Source organism: Lachancea lanzarotensis, scaffold LALA0S03, assembly GCF_000938715.1.
Source record: "Lachancea lanzarotensis genome assembly LALA0, scaffold LALA0S03, whole genome shotgun sequence".
NCBI lineage: Eukaryota > Fungi > Ascomycota > Saccharomycetes > Saccharomycetales > Saccharomycetaceae > Lachancea > Lachancea lanzarotensis.
Window position 1 is genome coordinate 432,567 of NW_019212881.1, and position 19,660 is coordinate 452,226.

The 19,660-nt window shown below is 44.7% G+C and overlaps 12 protein-coding genes across 12 annotated transcripts; 6 read left to right on the forward strand and 6 right to left on the reverse strand.

The window, feature by feature from the left end:
- Positions 1–1,392: 1,392 nt before the first annotated feature.
- Positions 1,393–4,017, forward strand: CYC8 (LALA0S03e04786g1_1; the record flags this gene model as incomplete). The annotated part of the gene is made up of 1 exon (XM_022773267.1): positions 1,393–4,017. One exon carries the CDS (start codon positions 1,393–1,395, stop codon positions 4,015–4,017), a length of 2,625 nt encoding a protein of 874 aa, XP_022627758.1.
- Positions 4,018–4,085: 68 nt separating this feature from the next.
- Positions 4,086–4,628, reverse strand: SUS1 (LALA0S03e04808g1_1; the record flags this gene model as incomplete). Its single annotated transcript, XM_022773268.1, has 3 exons — positions 4,086–4,165; positions 4,247–4,386; positions 4,549–4,628. The coding sequence occupies 3 exons, from the start codon at positions 4,626–4,628 to the stop codon at positions 4,086–4,088; spliced, it is 300 nt and encodes a 99-aa protein (XP_022627759.1).
- Positions 4,629–4,798: 170 nt separating this feature from the next.
- On the forward strand, positions 4,799–5,509 carry YSA1 (LALA0S03e04830g1_1; the record flags this gene model as incomplete). Its single annotated transcript, XM_022773269.1, has 1 exon — positions 4,799–5,509. The coding sequence occupies one exon, from the start codon at positions 4,799–4,801 to the stop codon at positions 5,507–5,509; it is 711 nt and encodes a 236-aa protein (XP_022627760.1).
- Positions 5,510–5,610: 101 nt separating this feature from the next.
- MED1 (LALA0S03e04852g1_1) lies at positions 5,611–6,888 on the reverse strand (the record flags this gene model as incomplete). The annotated part of the gene is made up of 1 exon (XM_022773270.1): positions 5,611–6,888. One exon carries the CDS (start codon positions 6,886–6,888, stop codon positions 5,611–5,613), a length of 1,278 nt encoding a protein of 425 aa, XP_022627761.1.
- Positions 6,889–8,242: 1,354 nt separating this feature from the next.
- SPE3 (LALA0S03e04874g1_1) lies at positions 8,243–9,127 on the forward strand (the record flags this gene model as incomplete). Its single annotated transcript, XM_022773271.1, has 1 exon — positions 8,243–9,127. The coding sequence occupies one exon, from the start codon at positions 8,243–8,245 to the stop codon at positions 9,125–9,127; it is 885 nt and encodes a 294-aa protein (XP_022627762.1).
- Positions 9,128–9,302: 175 nt separating this feature from the next.
- Positions 9,303–10,676, forward strand: HOS1 (LALA0S03e04896g1_1; the record flags this gene model as incomplete). Its single annotated transcript, XM_022773272.1, has 1 exon — positions 9,303–10,676. The coding sequence occupies one exon, from the start codon at positions 9,303–9,305 to the stop codon at positions 10,674–10,676; it is 1,374 nt and encodes a 457-aa protein (XP_022627763.1).
- A 20-nt stretch (positions 10,677–10,696) lies between these two features.
- On the reverse strand, positions 10,697–12,046 carry ALG1 (LALA0S03e04918g1_1; the record flags this gene model as incomplete). The annotated part of the gene is made up of 1 exon (XM_022773273.1): positions 10,697–12,046. The coding sequence occupies one exon, from the start codon at positions 12,044–12,046 to the stop codon at positions 10,697–10,699; it is 1,350 nt and encodes a 449-aa protein (XP_022627764.1).
- Positions 12,047–12,387: 341 nt separating this feature from the next.
- CMD1 (LALA0S03e04940g1_1) lies at positions 12,388–12,831 on the forward strand (the record flags this gene model as incomplete). The annotated part of the gene is made up of 1 exon (XM_022773274.1): positions 12,388–12,831. The coding sequence occupies one exon, from the start codon at positions 12,388–12,390 to the stop codon at positions 12,829–12,831; it is 444 nt and encodes a 147-aa protein (XP_022627765.1).
- Positions 12,832–13,119: 288 nt separating this feature from the next.
- AIM3 (LALA0S03e04962g1_1) lies at positions 13,120–15,279 on the reverse strand (the record flags this gene model as incomplete). The annotated part of the gene is made up of 1 exon (XM_022773275.1): positions 13,120–15,279. One exon carries the CDS (start codon positions 15,277–15,279, stop codon positions 13,120–13,122), a length of 2,160 nt encoding a protein of 719 aa, XP_022627766.1.
- A 1,381-nt stretch (positions 15,280–16,660) lies between these two features.
- Positions 16,661–17,389, forward strand: IML3 (LALA0S03e04984g1_1; the record flags this gene model as incomplete). The annotated part of the gene is made up of 1 exon (XM_022773278.1): positions 16,661–17,389. One exon carries the CDS (start codon positions 16,661–16,663, stop codon positions 17,387–17,389), a length of 729 nt encoding a protein of 242 aa, XP_022627767.1.
- Positions 17,390–17,488: 99 nt separating this feature from the next.
- On the reverse strand, positions 17,489–18,115 carry ISA2 (LALA0S03e05006g1_1; the record flags this gene model as incomplete). Its single annotated transcript, XM_022773279.1, has 1 exon — positions 17,489–18,115. One exon carries the CDS (start codon positions 18,113–18,115, stop codon positions 17,489–17,491), a length of 627 nt encoding a protein of 208 aa, XP_022627768.1.
- Positions 18,116–18,567: 452 nt separating this feature from the next.
- On the reverse strand, positions 18,568–19,503 carry UBA3 (LALA0S03e05028g1_1; the record flags this gene model as incomplete). Its single annotated transcript, XM_022773280.1, has 1 exon — positions 18,568–19,503. The coding sequence occupies one exon, from the start codon at positions 19,501–19,503 to the stop codon at positions 18,568–18,570; it is 936 nt and encodes a 311-aa protein (XP_022627769.1).
- Positions 19,504–19,660: the final 157 nt, after the last annotated feature.

Genomic DNA, 19,660 nt, shown 5'->3' on the forward strand with positions numbered 1-19,660 from the left:
GGAAACGGTTCAAACATATGATTGTGCAGCTTGTGAACTGTGTGCTCTGACAAAATGTGAGGCCGAAGTAGGTACCATTTTTACGAAAACTTTCAGAAAGCCACTGAAGCTCTGACGATGATTCCATTTGCAGATTCCATTCGTCGATTTCTGACATCCACTTAGTAGCCACAGGTTTCACTAGCGTCATTGGCTGGCCAAATACGTTGATGTCGTACGGTTGTCACTTTGTACTTTTATGACGCGCCAGCCAGTCTTTCTCCACCAAACTCGCTAAAGGGGCTCTCATACATCGATTCCTTAGAATAGTTTCTATTCGTCCAATACAACTAGCAACTCCTCTCCGCCACCTGTTTCCAAAACCTTGAATATCATTTTCGTCATCTAAACCTTTTTTTTCCCTCTCACAGCATTTCCCAACAAAATGGTATTTTCCCGCCTAAAATTTATTTTCTTTGTCTCCCTTTCCCTTCTACTTGCCGTCCTTCCTTTTCTTTATCTTCTCCCTTGCCTCTTTGGCTCTCTCCTACCCTGCCTCTCTCTCTTCCCGATTTTTTCTTCTTTTCGGTACCTGATCGTAGCACTATCAACCGCAGCTACCCGCATCACACGGTGCAGTTTCTTTAACCGAAATACGTCGTCACAACAGGGACCGTTGATCATTCTGTCGGTTTCCTGACGTCTCGGCATTCAAAAAACATCCACTGACACCGCATTTTTCGGAACCAAAAAGACTCCTAAGCGGGTTGCTGGAAAACCTTAAATTTAGCCTCCATCCCCAGCTTTCCGATGTTCCAGTTTCCATCTTCGCAACATTCAAACTACCTGCTAAATAATTCCATTTCTCATGTGTTTCTCGGTGTTTAAATATCGTTTGAATAACTCGAAATTTAAAGATCTTGAAAAAAAAAAGTTACCCTGACAGGTGACTTTTAAATTTGTATAATAATTCAATTAACCTTAACGTTCATCAAAACAACATCTACAAGCGCACACAAACGCAGGCAAAAAAGGTCCATTAGCGACTCTAAACATATCCAAACCGTTTCTGTAAGGTCAGTTACGAAGCGAGGTACACATATAAGTGGATACGGGTCGAAAGAACGGGCGAAAACAAGCCAATTTTGGGCAATATAGGGCGGCAAAAGCTCTAAGCGAAACCACCCAATAGACTTTTGAAACAAAGTTTGTACAGCGGTGGGACGGAAACGTGGATTGTGGGGCCGACAGAAAGCTTTCGATAGAACAAGTTCTGTCTTCACAGTGAACACATTGCCTAGATCAAGAATTTTCGGTGAAGTTTTTGGTAAAAAAAAATCTAGGAAATCAGGACGTACTTTTTTGCCGTGGGGTTTTAGTTTTTGGGAGGTTGTGTGATCTTGACCGCTAGTTATGAATATCCTACCCTCTCAGCATAGTACCCTGGGACCCGTGGGACCTGTGGGACTTGTGGGACCTTCGGTAGGGTTGCAAACGCAACCCACACCTCAGCAACAACAACAACAACAACAACAGCAGCAGCAGCAACAACAAGCACAGGCTTCGCCAGCATCGGCGGCGGCCACTGTTGCCGCTACTCCTGCTCAACCCATCGTTCAGGTACAAGTACAACCACAAATTCCGGCAGATCCAGTAACCCAGTCAATGGCAGAAACTTGGCTCTCGATCGCATCTTTGGCCGAAACCCTGGGAGATGCAGATAGAGCAGCCATGGCCTATGATGCAACGCTACAATACAATCCATCGTCAACAAAAGCCCTCACATCACTTGCGCATCTATACAGATCGCGTGATATGTTCCAACGGGCTGCAGAGCTGTACCAACGTGCTTTATCGGTAAACCCAGAACTAGGCGACATTTGGGCAACGTTGGGTCACTGTTATTTGATGCTTGACGATTTGCAACGTGCATACGCTGCTTACCAACAAGCACTATATCATTTGAGCAATCCTAACGTACCAAAACTGTGGCACGGTATTGGGATCTTGTACGATCGGTATGGGTCCTTGGACTACGCAGAAGAGGCCTTCGCCAAAGTATTAGAGCTCGATCCGCAGTTCGAAAAGGCGAATGAAATTTATTTTAGACTGGGCATCATTTACAAACACCAAGGTAAATGGAATCAGGCTTTAGAATGTTTTAGATACATTCTGACGCAACCACCTGCCCCATTACAAGAATGGGATGTGTGGTTTCAACTGGGAAGCGTCTTAGAAAGCATGAGCGAGTGGCAAGGTGCTCGGGAAGCATACGAGCACGTACTACTCCAAAATGAGCGACATGCAAAGGTACTTCAACAATTGGGGTGTCTGTATGGAATGCAAAATGTTCAATTCTACGATACTCAAACCGCGCTCAACCTTTTGCTCAAGTCGTTGGAAACTGACTCAACGGACGCTACTACCTGGTACCATTTGGGTCGTATACATATGGTCAGAAATGATTATACTGCCGCATACGATGCGTTCCAACACGCTGTTAATCGGGACTCTAGGAATCCAATATTTTGGTGCTCTATTGGTGTACTGTATTATCAAATTTCTCAATATCGAGATGCTCTCGATGCTTACACCAGAGCTATTAGATTGAACCCATACATCAGTGAGGTTTGGTATGATTTGGGAACACTTTACGAGACTTGTAATAATCAGCTTACGGATGCTTTGGATGCGTATAAACAAGCGGCTAGGCTCGATACAAATAATGTGCATATTCGGGAAAGGTTAGAGGCTCTGACCGAACAATTGGCCAACCAATCCAATGGGGGTAGTGTTTTACCTCCTCAACCAAAGCCACAGACTGTCTCGAATCCTCCACCCGTGATGTTGCAACCAACCTTGCAATCTACCGACGATGGCAATCCTCTGAATAAATCTTCAGTTTATGTCCAACCTCAGGTACCGGGTCAAATGCAACCTACTTTACCAGCCCACTTGCAAACTCATGTGCAAGCTCAGGTACCTCCTCAGCAATTAGCTCCTCAGCAGCAATCTCCTCAACACCCACCTTTGGCGCAACCGCAGCTTCCACCACAACCGCCCCAATTAGCCGTGCATTCACATCCACAAGCACACCTGCGGCATCAGTACCCGCAAGTTCCCCAGCCTTCAGGTCTTTCGTCTGTCGGTAGCACGTTAAGTCCATTCCGCGATGTAAAAGGCTCTATGAACCCTAGTTCATTACCTCAAATTATGAATCCAACTGTTCATACTGCCGCTGCCGCTCCTACTCTACCTCAAAAGAGGCCTATAGAGGCGGGGATGGACACGCTTGTGAATGCGGCTGTTTCCAATGCGGCTACGCCTTCTTCAGTGACTCCAACCACGGTCGGAAGTCGGAAAGCGTCCATTGCCTCAGAAAGCTCACAACCGAAAAAACACAAGCGCAACGCTTCTACTTCCAAGCAACCACGCAATCAATCTCCACAATCCTCCACTAAACCCAGGACGGTATCCGTTGCTTCTGTTTTAGATCAAGACTCTACGCAAACGCCTACACGGGCTACTGGACAATCCGCGCCGTCTACTCAGGCCGCTGCACAAACACCAGCACAAACACCTGTGCCAACGCCCTCGGTGGTTGGCGATGAGGAGACCATTTCGGCTCAAGGTCGTTCGGGTGCACCACCAATCACAAACGCTTCAGAAGGGCCAGAGGAAGCCCCAGCGCCTCTTGCAAAAGAGCCTGAAGGTGATGCCCCGACTGCTGAACCCCCAGTAGTACAGGAAAACTCTCAAACTCAGATCACTGATAGAACTACAGAGTCCGAGCAGACACAACCTGATACTACTGCGTCGCAACCTGAGGCCAATCCTCCGTTGCCTGAAGATCAGACCGTTATTAAGGCGAGTCCTGATGCAATTGAGAAACTTCGTGAAGAAGCCGAACTACGGAAAGAGGAAGAGCAAGAATCGTTGCTCAACGAGCCTGAATCCGGCCAGAACGGCGACTCGAAGCCTGCCGTTAACGAAAGAGCTGTGCGCGAGGTCGAAGAAGATGAAAACTATGACGATTGAGATGTAGTGGATGTAACTATAAAAATGAAAAACTAAAGAACGGGAAACGAACGCAGTAAGGTCTTTTTTTATTCGGTGTCGACTATTTCTGCGAGGAATCCCTCGATTTTGGCGAGAATCTCTTGTTTCGTGGATTCAGACACAAGTTCTAAAGACACATATGAATGGTTAGTAAATTTTCGATCCCACGTTAGGCTGAGAGCCTGCATTCAACACTGTAGAAACATACCGCTTGCTTTGGGCTCGACTTTCGACAAAATCTGAGTAAACGTAGCACTTGAATCGTTGCTGATTTCATCTTGCGTTAATTTCTTGACCTGATCGGTCCAGCCTTCCTGTAGCAGCCTTTGACTCAAATTGTTTGAGATTCTAGCGTTAGAAACCAATCCTTGTTAGTAAGACTAATAAATGTGAAACGATCGGCCTGAAACTGCGGACTGTACCCACATAATTATCGTATTGTTGCCCCTTCGTTTCAGAATGCACGACTCGTATGTATATATATGTGTGTGTGTGTACAATTTTACCTACATTTCGTAGTTTCCAGATTCGACCAGATGTTGCTGGATTTGAGCCTTAACTTGAATTGTGCTCGAGTCTCCAGAAGTCATCATCAACTGAAGTTCCGGTGGCTTTTTCAAGTGGCTCAAAGTTCCGGCAATGGCTAGTTCTTGGACTGATTTGAATGGAATCTCTTGTTTTTGGAGCAGTGTGTTTGTTAGCTTTTATAAGTTGATATCTCAATCTTATTGACCATTCACACTTGACAATAGGGTTTTACATGTCAAGAGCAGCATTTACAATCAGTTTAGGGCTGTGTAGACCGTTCGTATCAATTGGAAGACGTAGCTTTAGATATACAATGAGTGCAAAGGGAAAACCTGAAGATGCCAAGTTTTTAAAGTCATATTCGGTGTCGAACGCAGATGAGTGCAAGTGGATAGGACTAGAGAGACTAGAGTACATAGACCCAGCTGGAAACAAGAGACAATGGGATAGTGCGGTGAGACTAACCAGAAACAGTGGTGGAATTGACGGAGTTGGAATTCTGGCAATTTTGAAAGCTCCGGGCAAAGAACCGGAAATTTTACTTCAAAAACAGTTCAGACCACCTGTCGAGGGTGTTTGTATCGAGATGCCTGCAGGTTTGATCGACAAAGACGAATCGGTCGACGTGGCAGCATTGCGCGAACTGAAAGAAGAAACGGGATATTCTGGTAAGATTGTCAGTAAAACACCTATCATCTTCAATGACCCGGGCTTCACTAACACCAACTTGTCCCTGGTAACGGTGGAAGTCGATGTTACGGCTCCTGAGAACCAAAACCCGCAAACTGAGCTCGAGGAAAACGAGTTCATTGAGTGCTTCACGGTGCCATTGAAATCCTTCGCAGTGGAAATGGAAAAACTAGCTCAACAGGGCTACAAGCTAGACGCGCGTGTGCAAAACGTGGCACAAGGTATTAGACTCGCCCAACAGTATCAGCTCTGACTGGTAGGACTGTGGAAGGTTCCCTGATCTAGTAACCTTTTATATATTTATATGTATGCATGCAAGAAGGCCGTTTTTTCATAACGCTGTCGTCCTCTTCGCTACACAACGGCTTCCGAGAACTTGAGCATAAATGCTTCCCATTCTGGCAGCCCCATCCTGTTATCACAACGCTCGTTGCCGAGAGTCACAGAATCTTCATTTAAAACAAGGTCGGTTTTCTCGGAAGGCTCCTCATCTTCGATGACAGCTTGGCTCATCACTTCGTTCAAAGTAAATTGCTGTAGCCCACCGTCTTTCATCATACTGGATTCGTTCAGGCTGGGACGGTGACCCATTTGAGAGGATCTGCGGCGGCGAGTAGTGCTTGCACGCCTTCGCGATGCCATCAAGTTGGAATTCGAAGAAGTGCGTCTTTTCGGCTCGATTGAAGGCTGTGGACATTTCAAGGTTTGCAGCACTTTGGAGAGCACATTCTGCCACCAACCGACCCACTTGAGAAGTTCCGCCAGGAGTTCGATCTTATCGTTGCTGATATTGAATTTTGAGGCCTGTATGAAAGAAGTGGTTGTCTCATTGTAGAGATGAATCGATTTTTGGTGGTTTACCACGGAAAACGAATTCTGGTACTCAGCATCCAGCACTAAATCTTCAGAAATGAGCTCCTGGGGAAAGTATAGATCAGAATCGCAAACTTGCAAGCTTAACATCACGCCTGAAGCAACGTTATCAAGACTTTCGCAATTCCACGTACCACCAGAATAACGGTAGTCGTACAATCGATCAGTGTCTGCACCAATGCTTTCCTCGATCGAAATTTTGGCGATTTGCTTTCCTTCACTCCAAATATAAATCCCAAATCTGTTATCGACGTTGGTGCGTATTTCTGCATTGAAAGACGTATCTGAGAAGTAGGATCGCAGTTGTTCTGGTAGTTCAGTGAAATATTTGAAAAGATCCAGTTTTTCACTTTTGGAAGAGCTGGACGCTTCCGTTTCGACGCTAGAGTGGGCGTCCAGCACCGATAAGAATTTCAGGTTATAATAAAACGTTTGTAAGTCAGGAAAGCACTTCAATGCATTGAATAAGATATTCCCATTGTCACCGTCATTGAAATAGTTGAAATTGTCGAAGTTACTTGCAAGCACCAGTTTGACGTCCTTGACCTGTTTCTCGTTTTTCAGAAAGTCCATATCTATTACAATGATATTTGATGCTGCAGAAAGACGCACTGTGTTGCTGTCAATGTTGTCCGTGAAAGATTCCAACCGTAATGTCTTGCATAATCGAGTGACATTGTCCAAAGTAACTAAGCCAGGCTTGTATTCCTGAAGAACAGAAACCATCTGCCCAAGGGTCTCGACGTAAGCATCGCTCATGGCAGAAGAGGCTTGGCTTGCTTGATGTCTTATTTGGAGCGGCAGTCTTTGACACGGCCGATAGTGATAATGATCAATATATGAGCATACAAGTAACGTCAACGGTGATGAGCAGACTTCATAGGAGTAAAAGGTTAGCTTTAACAGGTCTAGAGGTACTGCAAGGGCCTTTAAACAATTATGAAAATTAAGGTTGTTATATGACACTTTTTCCAGGGATTTTTTGATCCATTTTGAGCATGTTATGCTCGATGTGACGCTTGTTGTTGAGTTCAAGAAAATGTCAACGAAAATGAACAATTTGTGAAGGAGAAGGACGTTCTGTACTATTAGGAGTGGGTAAGAACATTTTTTAGACTGACTGGGAAACTTCAGCTCGCTGTTGACGCTCTTTTTGGTCAAAATGCTTCGAAAAGGTACTGTAATTTATTGTGCGGAGCTAGTATAGATAAATTCATGCTTAACACGTTGTCGTACGTCATAACAATTGCATGAAACTGTCTGCTTCGATTTATCTAGATCTTAAGCTATACTGACCCAGCCAACTCATCATTAGTTAGGATTCTGGGTGTTAAATGCCTCCCACCTGGAAAATGTCGGAAAAACAATTCAAAAGAGCTTGCATTGAATGGTAATTGGCACTTCAACTGTGTATCACACGCCGTAACAAGCATCTTCCCTCCTTGTTTCGCCATTGCCGACTACTGGTTCGCAGTGTGTGTTAAATATCACTTTTTATATAATCTGTCGCCATTTCGTGATGATAGAGATTTCGACATTTTAGCACCGATTCGAAGCAAGCGCAAGAGAAACATGTGGAATTCGTACCAGAGTCTTAAACACACATCCCAGCATATGATGCGTTTTCATAGTTCTCAAGCTTTTAGATACCTCGCGTAGGACAGGTTAAATCGCCACGAACGAAAGGTATGTAAACCCTGTCATCTACCTCAAAGCGTTCCTTGTTCTTGGCATTAACCACAAAATATGCGCAACTCAACTCTAATGACCCAAAAATGTACTTAGATATTACTATAATACCCTTCAAGGAATAGATGCCAGGAGTTTCTCGTTGTTTTAACTTTTCAATGGGTTTTTCTCAAATCTCGCACGAAACTCTCCAAACTTAAACTGCATTGTAAAGCATAAATGAGAGTTATTCTGACACTCTTTTCAGCTCTTTCGGAAAGCTTCACCTTTACTTATTCGCTTATCATGTTTTCATCTCTATACAAGCCCATATCAACTAATTAAGATTGCAAAATTTTAGATCATCTCATCTTCTCTCAAATTTCTTGAACTTCAACAAGTACTGAAAGATCCACGTATACCACGTCTTTTTTACTCAATTAAGATGTCTGCTCAATTAACGCATCCAACCATCAAGGATGGCTGGTTCAGAGAAATCTCTGACACCATGTGGCCCGGTCAAGCCATAACTTTGAGAGTTGAAAAAATCTTGCACCATGAGAAGTCTAAATACCAGGACGTTTTGATATTCAAGTCGACTAATTACGGCAATGTTTTGGTCTTGGATAACGTCATTCAGGCGACTGAAAGAGACGAATTTGCGTACCAGGAAATGATCACCCATTTGGCCATGAATTCGCACCCTAACCCAAAGAGAGTATTGGTTATCGGTGGAGGTGACGGTGGTGTTCTCAGAGAAGTTGTCAAGCACGAATGTGTGGAAGAAGCATGGTTGTGTGACATTGACGAGGCTGTCATAAGACTCTCCAAAGAATATCTACCAGATATGGCCGCTTCGTACTCTCATCCTAAGGTCAAAACCCACATCGGCGATGGTTTCCAATTTTTGAGAGACTACCAAAACTCATTTGATGTCATTATCACCGACTCTTCAGACCCTGAGGGTCCCGCTGAAACTCTTTTTCAAAAAGCTTATTTTGAACTTTTGAACAGTGCGTTGACCAGCAACGGTGTCATCACTACTCAGGCCGAAAACATCTGGTTGCATTTGCCAATTATTAAAGATTTGAAGAAAGCCTGCTCAGAAGTTTTCCCAGTGGCAGAATACGCCTACACCACCATTCCTACTTATCCATCTGGTCAAATCGGGTTCATGGTGTGCTCTAAAGACGCTAAAGTCGATGTCAAAAAGCCTTTGCGTGAGAAATCAGACGAAAAAGAGGTGGAATTGTACCGCTACTACAACAAACAAATTCACGAAGCCTCGTTCGTTCTCCCAACCTGGGCCGCCAAGGAATTAGAGCTGTGACGCGCAAATTCAATGTTTATTTGGAAGTAAATAATTTCAAGTCTAGTAAGTAAATATTCACAATTCACTGCTCTTCACCTCAAACACTGTAAAAAGAATTCTCTTGACTGAAAGACAGAAAGTTCGCTAAATTGTACGCTTGAAAGACTACTGTAGACCACTGGTTATGGCGTAAATGGGGCAGTTTTTCATCTCTGCATCGCCTTTTCAGTCTCAGGTCTCTGATCTTCTACCGTGCAACAATAATGGAAAGTCATCTCTTCTTTACGGTATGCTCAATTCCTATGGACTTCTCAGCTATTTCGACGAGGTATTTGCATTGCCACACTCTTCAGTCGCAGAACTGCGTCAATTCCATTCAAAGGAGTATTTGGAAGTATTGTTAAGCTCAGGGTTTGATCATGGACGGAGCGTTCATGCAGTGGACGATGAGACCATTACAAAAATTGCGTCACAAGCAACCGATTGGCTTGAAGCGCATGCTGAACTGTCAGAAGAGAGATTGCCGTGGTTTGATTCCGGGGCCTCGCTTTACAAGTACTTTTTGGACAACAGCTTTGATGGATCTGGGACTATACAACTTGATCCATCTTCGCAAGACGAATTACATGATGAAAACAATGGTCCTCCAAGAAAAATTCAAAATCTACTGAAATATGGTCTTTCGCACGATTGTCATGTTTTCGAATACTTACCCATGTACTGCCAAGTCATAGCGGGCGCAACACTGGCTTTGGCAAAACGTGCAATTCCTCAGGGCAAACGTACCATATCAATAAATTGGGATGGCGGCAGACACCATGCTCTTCGATCGAAGGCAAGTGGATTTTGTTACATTAATGACATTGCACTCTTGATTATCAGGTTGAGAAAACTGGGTATCAAGGCATTGAGCTATGTAGATTTTGATTTGCACCATGGAGATGGGGTGGAACGTGCCTTTCAATATTCTGCCAATGTTCAGAGCATATCCGTGCACTTACTCGAGCCGGGATTCTTCCCCGGATCAGGAACACTGAAAGATGCTCGCCAAGGGAAGAATGTGGTCAATCTCCCAGTCTTGCATGGCTTTGATGACAACGACCTGAATGTTCTTGTCAACAAAGTTATTGTGCCATGTATGAAAAGTCACGAACCACAGGTTGTTATTATACAATGCGGCGCAGATGGATTGATGGGTGACAAATATGGTGAATGGCAGCTGACAATCGAGGGCCTAGCTGAGAACATCCTGACGATAATGCGTAGCTTTCCTAACGCCAACATAGTTCTTCTAGGCGGCGGTGGCTACAATGAAAGACTGGTTAGTAGATTCTACACGTTTTTAACGTGGAAAGTTCTTTCCGAATTTTCGAACGCATATGAGGGCTCTAATCTCTTTGATAAAGATGAAGACGTAATTCCTGACCACGAATTTCTTGAATTCTATAAGGAAGAGTTTTACAAGTTCTGGTACTATGACAACAAGGGGTGCCGTACATCTTCTCTAAAGAACGACAATACCAGCGCTGATCTTGAAAAACTAGTGCAATTTTACAGCGCGGCTTAAAACGCTCTGAAGGATCCTCTTTAACGTCTTATCAACGAAAGCTTTTCCATGGATTTCTCCCACGAGCTTTGCCATCTATTTCTGGATTCTGTCAATGCACCGGTTTTGAGCACTTCGCTTACATGTTTATCCTTGGTAACAAAAATTAGAGCTTCATGAAGCTCTCTTCTATCCAAAAACTTCAGACCATTGACATTGTGTTGCACTAGCTCATTCAAAACTGGGTAGTTATAGGCAATCACCGGAAGGCCTGAGCCAAACATGTCCAGGATTTTCATCGGCAGATCAAGGCCTGAACTAGATGTATGCAGAGAGACGCCAAAATCGCATAATTGCAAAAGCTTTGGGTAGTCATCAGAAGAAAGCCACAAGAACTCGATGTGAACACGATCCCATTTTTCAGCCTTAACTTGTTCGACGATTTGTTGCTTTAAAGGACCTTTCCCGGTAATGAAGCACAGAATTCTCGGCAATGCTTGGTCAAACTTCTTATGTGAGTTTTCGTAGATCTTTAAAGCGCCAATCAAAATGCCCAAGTCTTCGTCGGGCGTGAACGAAGTCGACGTTACGAGAATGCGATCGCTTTGCTTAACATCGAAATCAGCAGGCACGTATTGTCTAATGAAATCTTGTTGCAACGCCTCAGTGCGATTTCCTTTTAGGGGTCTAAACTGAGCTGCAGGTCTGTCATAAAGAACTTCAATACGACCGGACGGAAGTCCGAAAGTTTCGCTCAGATATGTTTTCATGGCGTTAGTGACCGTGAGATGATAGGTTGCGAACTTAGAGAAAGCATATTCTATGAGGAACGAAACTAGCACCAACGGGTTCCAAAAAGAGCCTAGTTTCAACTGCAAGATCGAAAACCCAAGATTGTGCCAGTCTATAATAAGTTTGCAACGGCATAAAACGCAGTAGATGCTCGCAATTGGCAGGATTGGGATGCTGGGTGGATTTTGCAAAAGGAAATAGTCACTGCCCCTCAATCGCCATAAAACTTTTACGATCGATACCATTTGAATTGCTACTTTCCAAATCGCGGTTTTCACAAACGATTGACCCTCGGGTGCCTTGTAGTTTGTCAAACCGTGGATGGTAATATTCGGATTGGATTCTATGTCTGCGGGCGCTTTTTCGTCCGAAACGTACCCGCAAAGCTCAACCTGCCACCCAAGGTTGCTGAAACTCTGTGCATGGTAGCACATACGCGGAGAATGGCCTATGTCGCCCAAAACGCAGATGATAATGCGTTTTTTGGTCGCGCGGTCTCCATAGAATAAAAACGGCACCACTACGTAAAAAAGCACCGGGACAGAAATGTACAGGCCAAGTCCCCACCAAACGTAGGGTGATACTGACTCCAGAACCATTACAAAGTGCAGTGAAGTCTCTATATTCACCAGCTCCGTCCTGTTTAAAGCTGAACTCCTGTCGGTCAGTTAACCTTAACACAGCTTGAAATTTGAGCATTGAAGAGTACTCGAGTACCAAATTGTTATGAGTACATAAGTACTCGTGATCCTTTTTTAAATTTCATCATCATTCACGAATAATGAGTCTAAATATATATATATATCTATATAATGTCGTCGCTGACAGCTGTTCAAAACTCTACCAAATCCACAATTCAAACCAAAACGTTACACGGAGCCCCTCGGACCGTTCGAACAGGCCATCTGGAACCTAATTGGACTGCACCACGCGAATTAGCATGTCTGGAAATCTTACCGAAGAACAAATCGCCGAGTTTAAGGAAGCCTTTGCGCTCTTTGACAAGGACAACAATGGATCGATCTCTTCGTCAGAATTGGCTACTGTGATGAGATCTTTGGGCCTATCACCCAGTGAGGCGGAGGTTTCGGATCTGATGAACGAGATCGACGTCAACGGAAACCACAAGATCGAGTTCAGCGAGTTTTTGGCGTTGATGTCGCGCCAGTTGAAGTCGAACGATTCCGAGCAGGAACTGCTTGAAGCGTTCAAAGTGTTTGACAAAAATGGAGACGGACTGATCTCCGCTGCAGAGCTCAAGCATGTGCTCACGTCGATCGGTGAAAAGCTCACGGACGCCGAAGTCGACGAAATGCTGCGGGAAGTGAGCGATGGTAGGGGCGAAATAAATATCAAGCAATTTGCTGCGCTTTTGTCGAAATAAACAACAGTGTTGCTGTTTTTTCAAAACGGAGGTGTGCAAAATTTAGGTAATTTTCCCTTTTTGTCGTTGAGAGTTTGAATGAAGGGGTAATAACGGCCGTCATTTTTATTTGTCTTCTTTTCCTTTAAACCAGAGGCGCCAATTGTCGTTTTCTAATCAAGAGGATGGAGGATATACTAAAGCGTCAATTGCCTCCAGAGTCGTCCTTTTTTGCTTCCCTAATGTCCTTCCGATGTCTTTCATCTTTGTAATGTGTGTCATCTTATAAATGCTATTTCCAACTTACAATTAACTTTTGTGTAGTCTATCGTCATCCATTGGAACTACATTTTTCAAGTACCGCTGGAATGGGTTCTCGCTGCCGTCGTCAAGATCCGGCACTGGATTTGTAGACTGCTCCGCTCGAATAGGTGGTGCCGCTGGTCGTATGTTGTCAGATGCGATAAAAGACGACGTCGAAACTTGGGCTAATTGCGGCCTGACAGTTGGTTGCCTCGACTTGAACTTCGCCATGAGTTCCGCGTTAAGACCATTTGTATCGCCAATGGGTTCTTCGTTGCTGTTGGTAGAAGGCAGATTTGGTTTTCTCGTAGGTTTTGGAGGAGGAGCTGCTATATTCTTACGGGCAGGTTTTTGCGGTGGAATTTTGGTAGGCTTTTTCTCGCCATCGTCGGTCACCGTTGAAGTAATTGTATCATTGTTGATATTTTGCAGATGCTGTGGAAGGGACTTTTTAGGAGGTGGAGCCTTCTTGGGTTTTGGAGAGTTTCTAGCGGTAACATCAACCGTATTCCGCGGAGGTATTGCTACTACTGAATATGGCGGTGGAACAGATTTGGTCTCATCTGTATCAAGGTTCGTTGACGGTGTACTGCGGCGTGGTGGTGCAGGAGGTGGCTGTGGTGAGTTTCTTGTATCTTTTCTAAATGGCTTTGGTGGAGGTTGGAAAAATGTCTGGGCCTCTTGTGGTTCCAACTTTGTTGGCATGGGTGGCAAGTTCTCCAGAGACACAGAAGTAGGCACGTTTGATCTCGGAGGTAGTCCAGTTGGTTTTCTTGGCAATTGTCGTCCTCCTGTCGTTTGTGGAGTGGAAGGCTTACTAGAAGCTGTGTTACGAGGCTGCATGCCCGTTCTTGATGCTTTTGGTGGCGGTGGAAAGTTTACCACACCCGTGTTGGTGTAATTTCCAGCAATTCCTCGCTCAAGCGGCCTTTCTTCGTTTCCTTCAGGTTTACTTCCACTTTTGGCCGATTTTCCGGAGTGCTGAGTTAAGATACTTGAAGCCCGAGGTTTTGTTGAAAGAGGGCTCTTGAGTGTCTGTCGAGGTGAAGAGGAGCCAGATGTAACCGGCGAGCGATCTTGATGTGTAGGTGGTGGCGACAGCGCCGAAATATCGACCTCTGCTAACTTATTTTTGAGTGCTTGTTCCCGCTTCTCCTCGGGATCCTTCCATTCATATGGACGCACTGTAATAGAAGGACTTTTTACTTCTTCGAGAGTTCCTGGAGGTGTGGAATTAGGATCCTGTAAAACTTCAACTTGTTCAATAGCCGGTGGCTGAGAAGTTGTGATTGGTAGCGCGGCTGGTGCTCTGAAATAATTTCTTTGTGGTATAATTGGGACTTGTGCTGAATCTGGTTGGCCCACTGCAGGATACACATTCTGGTCTACATTTGGCGCGGACGTAGCGATTGGAACCGAAGGTGTAGACCGGGTAGAAACTTGCGCTGGAGCTGATATTTGAGCGGGCACAGATGCCACTGGAATAGCCGCAGAGGTTGTGCCTGATACATCATTTACTAAAGGTGCTGTATCAAGATGTAAGGCTTGCACACTGCTTCTAGTGGTTGAGGCTCGAGTTGGGAGTCCGGGTCGAATTTGTGTTGATGGATGGGCCGCAATTGGCACATTGGTCGATAGGTTTTGACCCAATTGACTGGTAGGAGGAATGGCAGCATTTGAACTGACAGGAATGGGCGATTGTAGAGGAATAGGGTCTTGCAAAGGTTGAAAAACTGGATCTTGAGGCGCATTGCTGTTATCTCGCATTTGAATGGGTTCTGGATACATCCTCTGCGATTGGGGGACAACAGCTCGTTGGGGCATTGTTGGAGGTATTCTCACCGTCGTTGCAGTTGTAGTTGTAGTTGTAGTATTAGTGTTGCCCAGTTCCCTTTTCCCATGATAGGATGCTTGTCCCGGCTTCAGTGGCGGAGGAGGCAGATTTGACACATCTGGTAAAGAAGATACAGGCGTGGCTTCTCTGAGTGAGCTGGAATCACTATCGGATCGTTCAGAAGTGGTGATCCCTCGACTATTGTTGTAATGCTGTTTTCCAGCCTTGTAGCCAGTCTTGGCTACGAACTTGGTACCTTGGTACCCAACTTTACCAGCTGTCGCTAGTCCCGACTTGATGGAGCCCTTATTTTGGTCCCAGAAGTCGCTCATATCGCGGAGTTTGGACCTATTGAAGTTGAATGTGGTTAGGAGGGTTTAATTTAACAACCTTATTCTTAATAACTATTTGATCTACTGAAAAATGAAGAGATTGCAGACAGAAAAGAACAGTCTGAAGAGCTCAACGATAGTATAAAAGAATGCTAGTGGAATAAGCAAAATTTTGTGATTCTGGGGATACCAAACTTGAAAGACTTCGAGTTCTGGAGAGTTGTTGCTGACGAAAAGCAAGAGATTAATTGAAAATCATTGGACACTGACACTTGCAGTTGTCCATGAGTCAAGCGAGAGATAGAGCTGAAACTGGAACAGTTGAGCGAAAATTATTGAGCTTTGGAGCTAGTGGAAGCTCCGGTGCAGTCCTGATGGCCCTGCTGTTTTTATAAATGTCCTGAGGAATTGGATCAAACCTCAAAATATCCACCATCAATACTCAACGTCCAGCTGAGGTTTCTAAAATACAATTTGAGTAAATGATTGACGATGCCAGTCATAAACAACTGCTGAGAGCTTTTGCTTACCCACAATAGGTTCAACCAGCTGAGTTCGATATACGACGACACGTTAGTACAAAGTGATAACTTAAAGGTAATGGTGTCAGTGAACAGCTACCCTAAACCTAGGATACCTGGATGGCGTCAGTGGGTTGCGCTATGGTAAGCACATAGTTGTTGAATTTGAAGCTCAAAGTAGCAGAGTCCATGGTTGACGTCTTAAAGAATTCGTCCCTGCATGGCTTCGAAATAAAACAGAACAATTTTCGCAGCCATACGCAGTCTTGACATCCTTCTCGCCGGCAGAAATAAGTGTTGCGGGACGTTTTCGACTGATGAAACTAACTTGGAGATTTCTGCAGTTAATACTGCTCATGCTTCTTGTACTTCTCGCCACAATAGGAATATCAATGACGTCTTTTCCTAATCATCACCTCGATCTCTTTGAACTCTGTCGTTAACAACAAATCAAAGCGTCAGCAGTGCAAGTTTCCTAATGTAGCAAGGCGGTAAATATCTCGTTGCAGAACTGTTAACCCTAAAATATTCCCCACAAGCTAGCTACCAACATTATCCATATTTTTTTTCGCACGATTTTAATACCATCGCGTATTTTATCAAGGTTTCGATATCGATAGACAGCGACATCAAATTCAAGGTCGGGAACAGCCAAGTGAATATCCATTCAAATACGTAGAACCGGGTGGCCCATCTTGTTGTGATATCGCTAATAATCACGTGGAGTGCGTAACCAGATCGAAAGCTTGAAGATCAAGTCGGTGACTTCTCTTCACTGTACGGTCGATGGCTATGAAATAAGGTCGAGTTTTGTATAGCTGAATATAGATTTCTTGAAACTCATAAAGGTCAAGACAGTTATGGTAAGAAGGCAGAACTGGCAGTGCTGGCTCGTCACTCAATTGATTTCCGAACGAGTATTGCTTAGTTTTATTGACGAGCTCGACCGAAGGACTTTTACACCAATAGTCACAAAACCGGACAATCCGCAATTGAAATGTTGGCATATAGAGCTGACTTCGAAGAATAGAGGTGAAGTGATCATACATACAGGAAAGTCCGAGGATGATGAGGATGACAGCAATAGCCAGACAATCAAATTTCCAGCATGTTTTCTTTCCGATGACGAAGATCTCGGAATACTATTAAGAAACTGGATTGCCCAGCACACCGACTCTTTCGTGGAAAAAATGGAATTTCAAAACTCATTGATGATCGCTATTGCAGATTGCGTCCTTCAACAGGGTTCGAAAGGGGTTCGGGTCTTGTACCAGCCTCAAACACAGCGTAATCATCTCAAAAGACTAGAGTTCGACTTTGCAGAGGCCGATGTACAAGAATTGGTGCAAACTTGTGAAAACACAGAAAAGGCGCTGTCGAATTGCATTTTCCCCTATTTGCAATCTCAGACCGGAATACGGTGCCACGCCTTGCCCCTGTCGGAAATAAGGATCCAGGATCGACTGGTTGTGACTTCACGGTCGCTCGGCACTCTTGACGGTGACGGCACTGTCTTAAAAAAGCTTGCTAGACCATTGCTGAACCTATTCAATGCTCATTACCAAGAGGCTATTGCTAAGAATCCATGAGTGAAGACGCTATGACGCAACATACAAAAGTGCGTGACAAACGAATATGCAAAAGACTTGGAAACTGATGTAGCTATAGGCCTAGTTAAAGGCCTCGTTTCACAGTTCGACGTCAAAACTGCTCCCACACCCGCAGCTGTTCTTCATATTGCCACCCATGATTTTGAACGTCGAGCCAATGAGCTCGGTGGAATATGTAAGGGTTGTGTTGTTGAGAATCTTGAGCGATTTCTCGTCAAGCACAACTTGGCCTCCATTGTTGGGAAGCTCAAATACAGTATCCTGGTCAGATTCAAATTCCGCGTCGTTTTCTTCAAAATCCTGGTCGAATTCGTCGGTTTCTGTGGCCTTTGTGGGTTGTGGACTCGAAGAAGACCCGTTCAGCCTGATGTCATCTTTTTTGATGAGTTTTAAGTTGTACTGGAAGCCGTGACACCCTCCACTCTCAACACACACCCGGAGAGCCTCGTTGGATTCCTTGGCTATCTCTGCAAGCCTATTTGCCGCCCGTTGAGTGATATTTATGCTCAAATTGTCTTGAGCGTTGATGATCTTGGAAGGTGATGCAAAGTTATCTAGAGAAGCAGAGGAATTGAATCTAGGCAGACCAAAGCCATGCCAAAGCTTGGCATTTCTTGCGAGTGGACTGGCATGCCTTAACATTGGCCTAATATACAACATTACGACAGCAGTTCTACATAAACCGTAATGGATCGCTAGTGACATGATGACTTTGATAGCACTATATAGCCTTACTAAACCTAGAATGGAACGTCATTAACGACGTCTGAGAGAAACAACGACGTTCACACGACTAGAGCGTTATGAGTCTTGTTTAGTGAGTCTCATTTAGTGTGTGGTAGTGAGTGTAGGAAGTTGGATTATCCGTCTGGAATCGCTGCTTTGCACTTCTTTCTGATATCTTGTTTCTTGTTTCCAAAGACTTTCGATCGACAACTCGGATCATGAGCTAATGTCGTCTAATGGTCTACTAATTTAAGACAGTCGTAGTAGAATAGATCTGTCGGTCTCGGTGAGTCTCTAATGTCGTTCTTGGCATACCAGTTATCAAAATTGGTGGAAACTCCGAAGAACTTGTGAATCGAGATTTTAGCTTTGGAGAATAATTGATCATGATTCAGACTCGATGAGACCTCTGTAAATCTTGAACAGCGCTCTCAGGTCAATTCCCCGCACACCAGACAATCGGGACGGCGTTCGTGAACGAAAGCGTACGTGAAACATCCGTCTTGTCCGTTGTACACCATGAAATTGTTCGAGGTCTCTATGTCGTAGTCGTTGTACATGAGTTTGGACACCTCGTTGCAGCACTGAGCGGCGATGATCGCGTTCGTGCTGGCCACGCTGGGAACGATGTTTTTTACCACACCCAGCACGAACGAGGCCGTAAATTTGGAAGTGTCGATTTTGAATAGGGCAGCTCGCTCCAACGACCGATTCAAAAGCCACTGGAAATGTTCATCAACGGAGTAGTCGAAACTCCGATCTGGATGCTCTTGAGCCCATTGTACAGTGAGTAAGTACTCGATCACGTGCTCGGGCAGTCTTGGGTTGTTGGCCACTGTGCACAATGGATAGGACTCATTTTCTGGAGGCAAAGTGGCCAGTGAGCATTCATAACATGCTGCAAACCCGGGAATGATCACTTTGCAATGGCCCTGCAGCCCGTCACTGCCTCCGTCGATTAACGGAATGCATTTTTCGTAGCCGGAATCGAACGTGAGGCGCACAAGCCGGGAATTGATCGCTCTGCGTGCCTGTATGGAATCCAGCCCTGAAACGATCAAGGTGAATTGCGACAGAAACGAATCACTGAGAAGTGTCAAATCTTGGAAATGTGCTGTCACGCACACGGGACGGTCTCCAAGACCAATAAGATGTTTCTCGTTAATATACCGGGCTGCTATCACTGCCTTGGGCTGTCCAATGTCTTTTTCTTCGAACAAGAACTGGCGGTTCAGGTTTGACAGCTCGATAATGTCCATGTCGACGACATGGATTGTTGGAACGCCCTGGAACGCCAAATTCTTTAGGATTTCGCATCCAAGTCCGCCAGCGCCCAGCACCAGCACGGAGGTAGCCGGGTCAGCCATCAAAACGGCCAAAAAGCACTGAGAAGGCGATGATCTGGCCGATGACAGTAAAAAAACGAGAGATAACTTGGCTATATTTTATAAATTTAAGATAGATGAGAGATGAGCGTAGCTGTTGCTAATCACGCTGTACGAGGCCAGCTTGTCAAAAATCCAT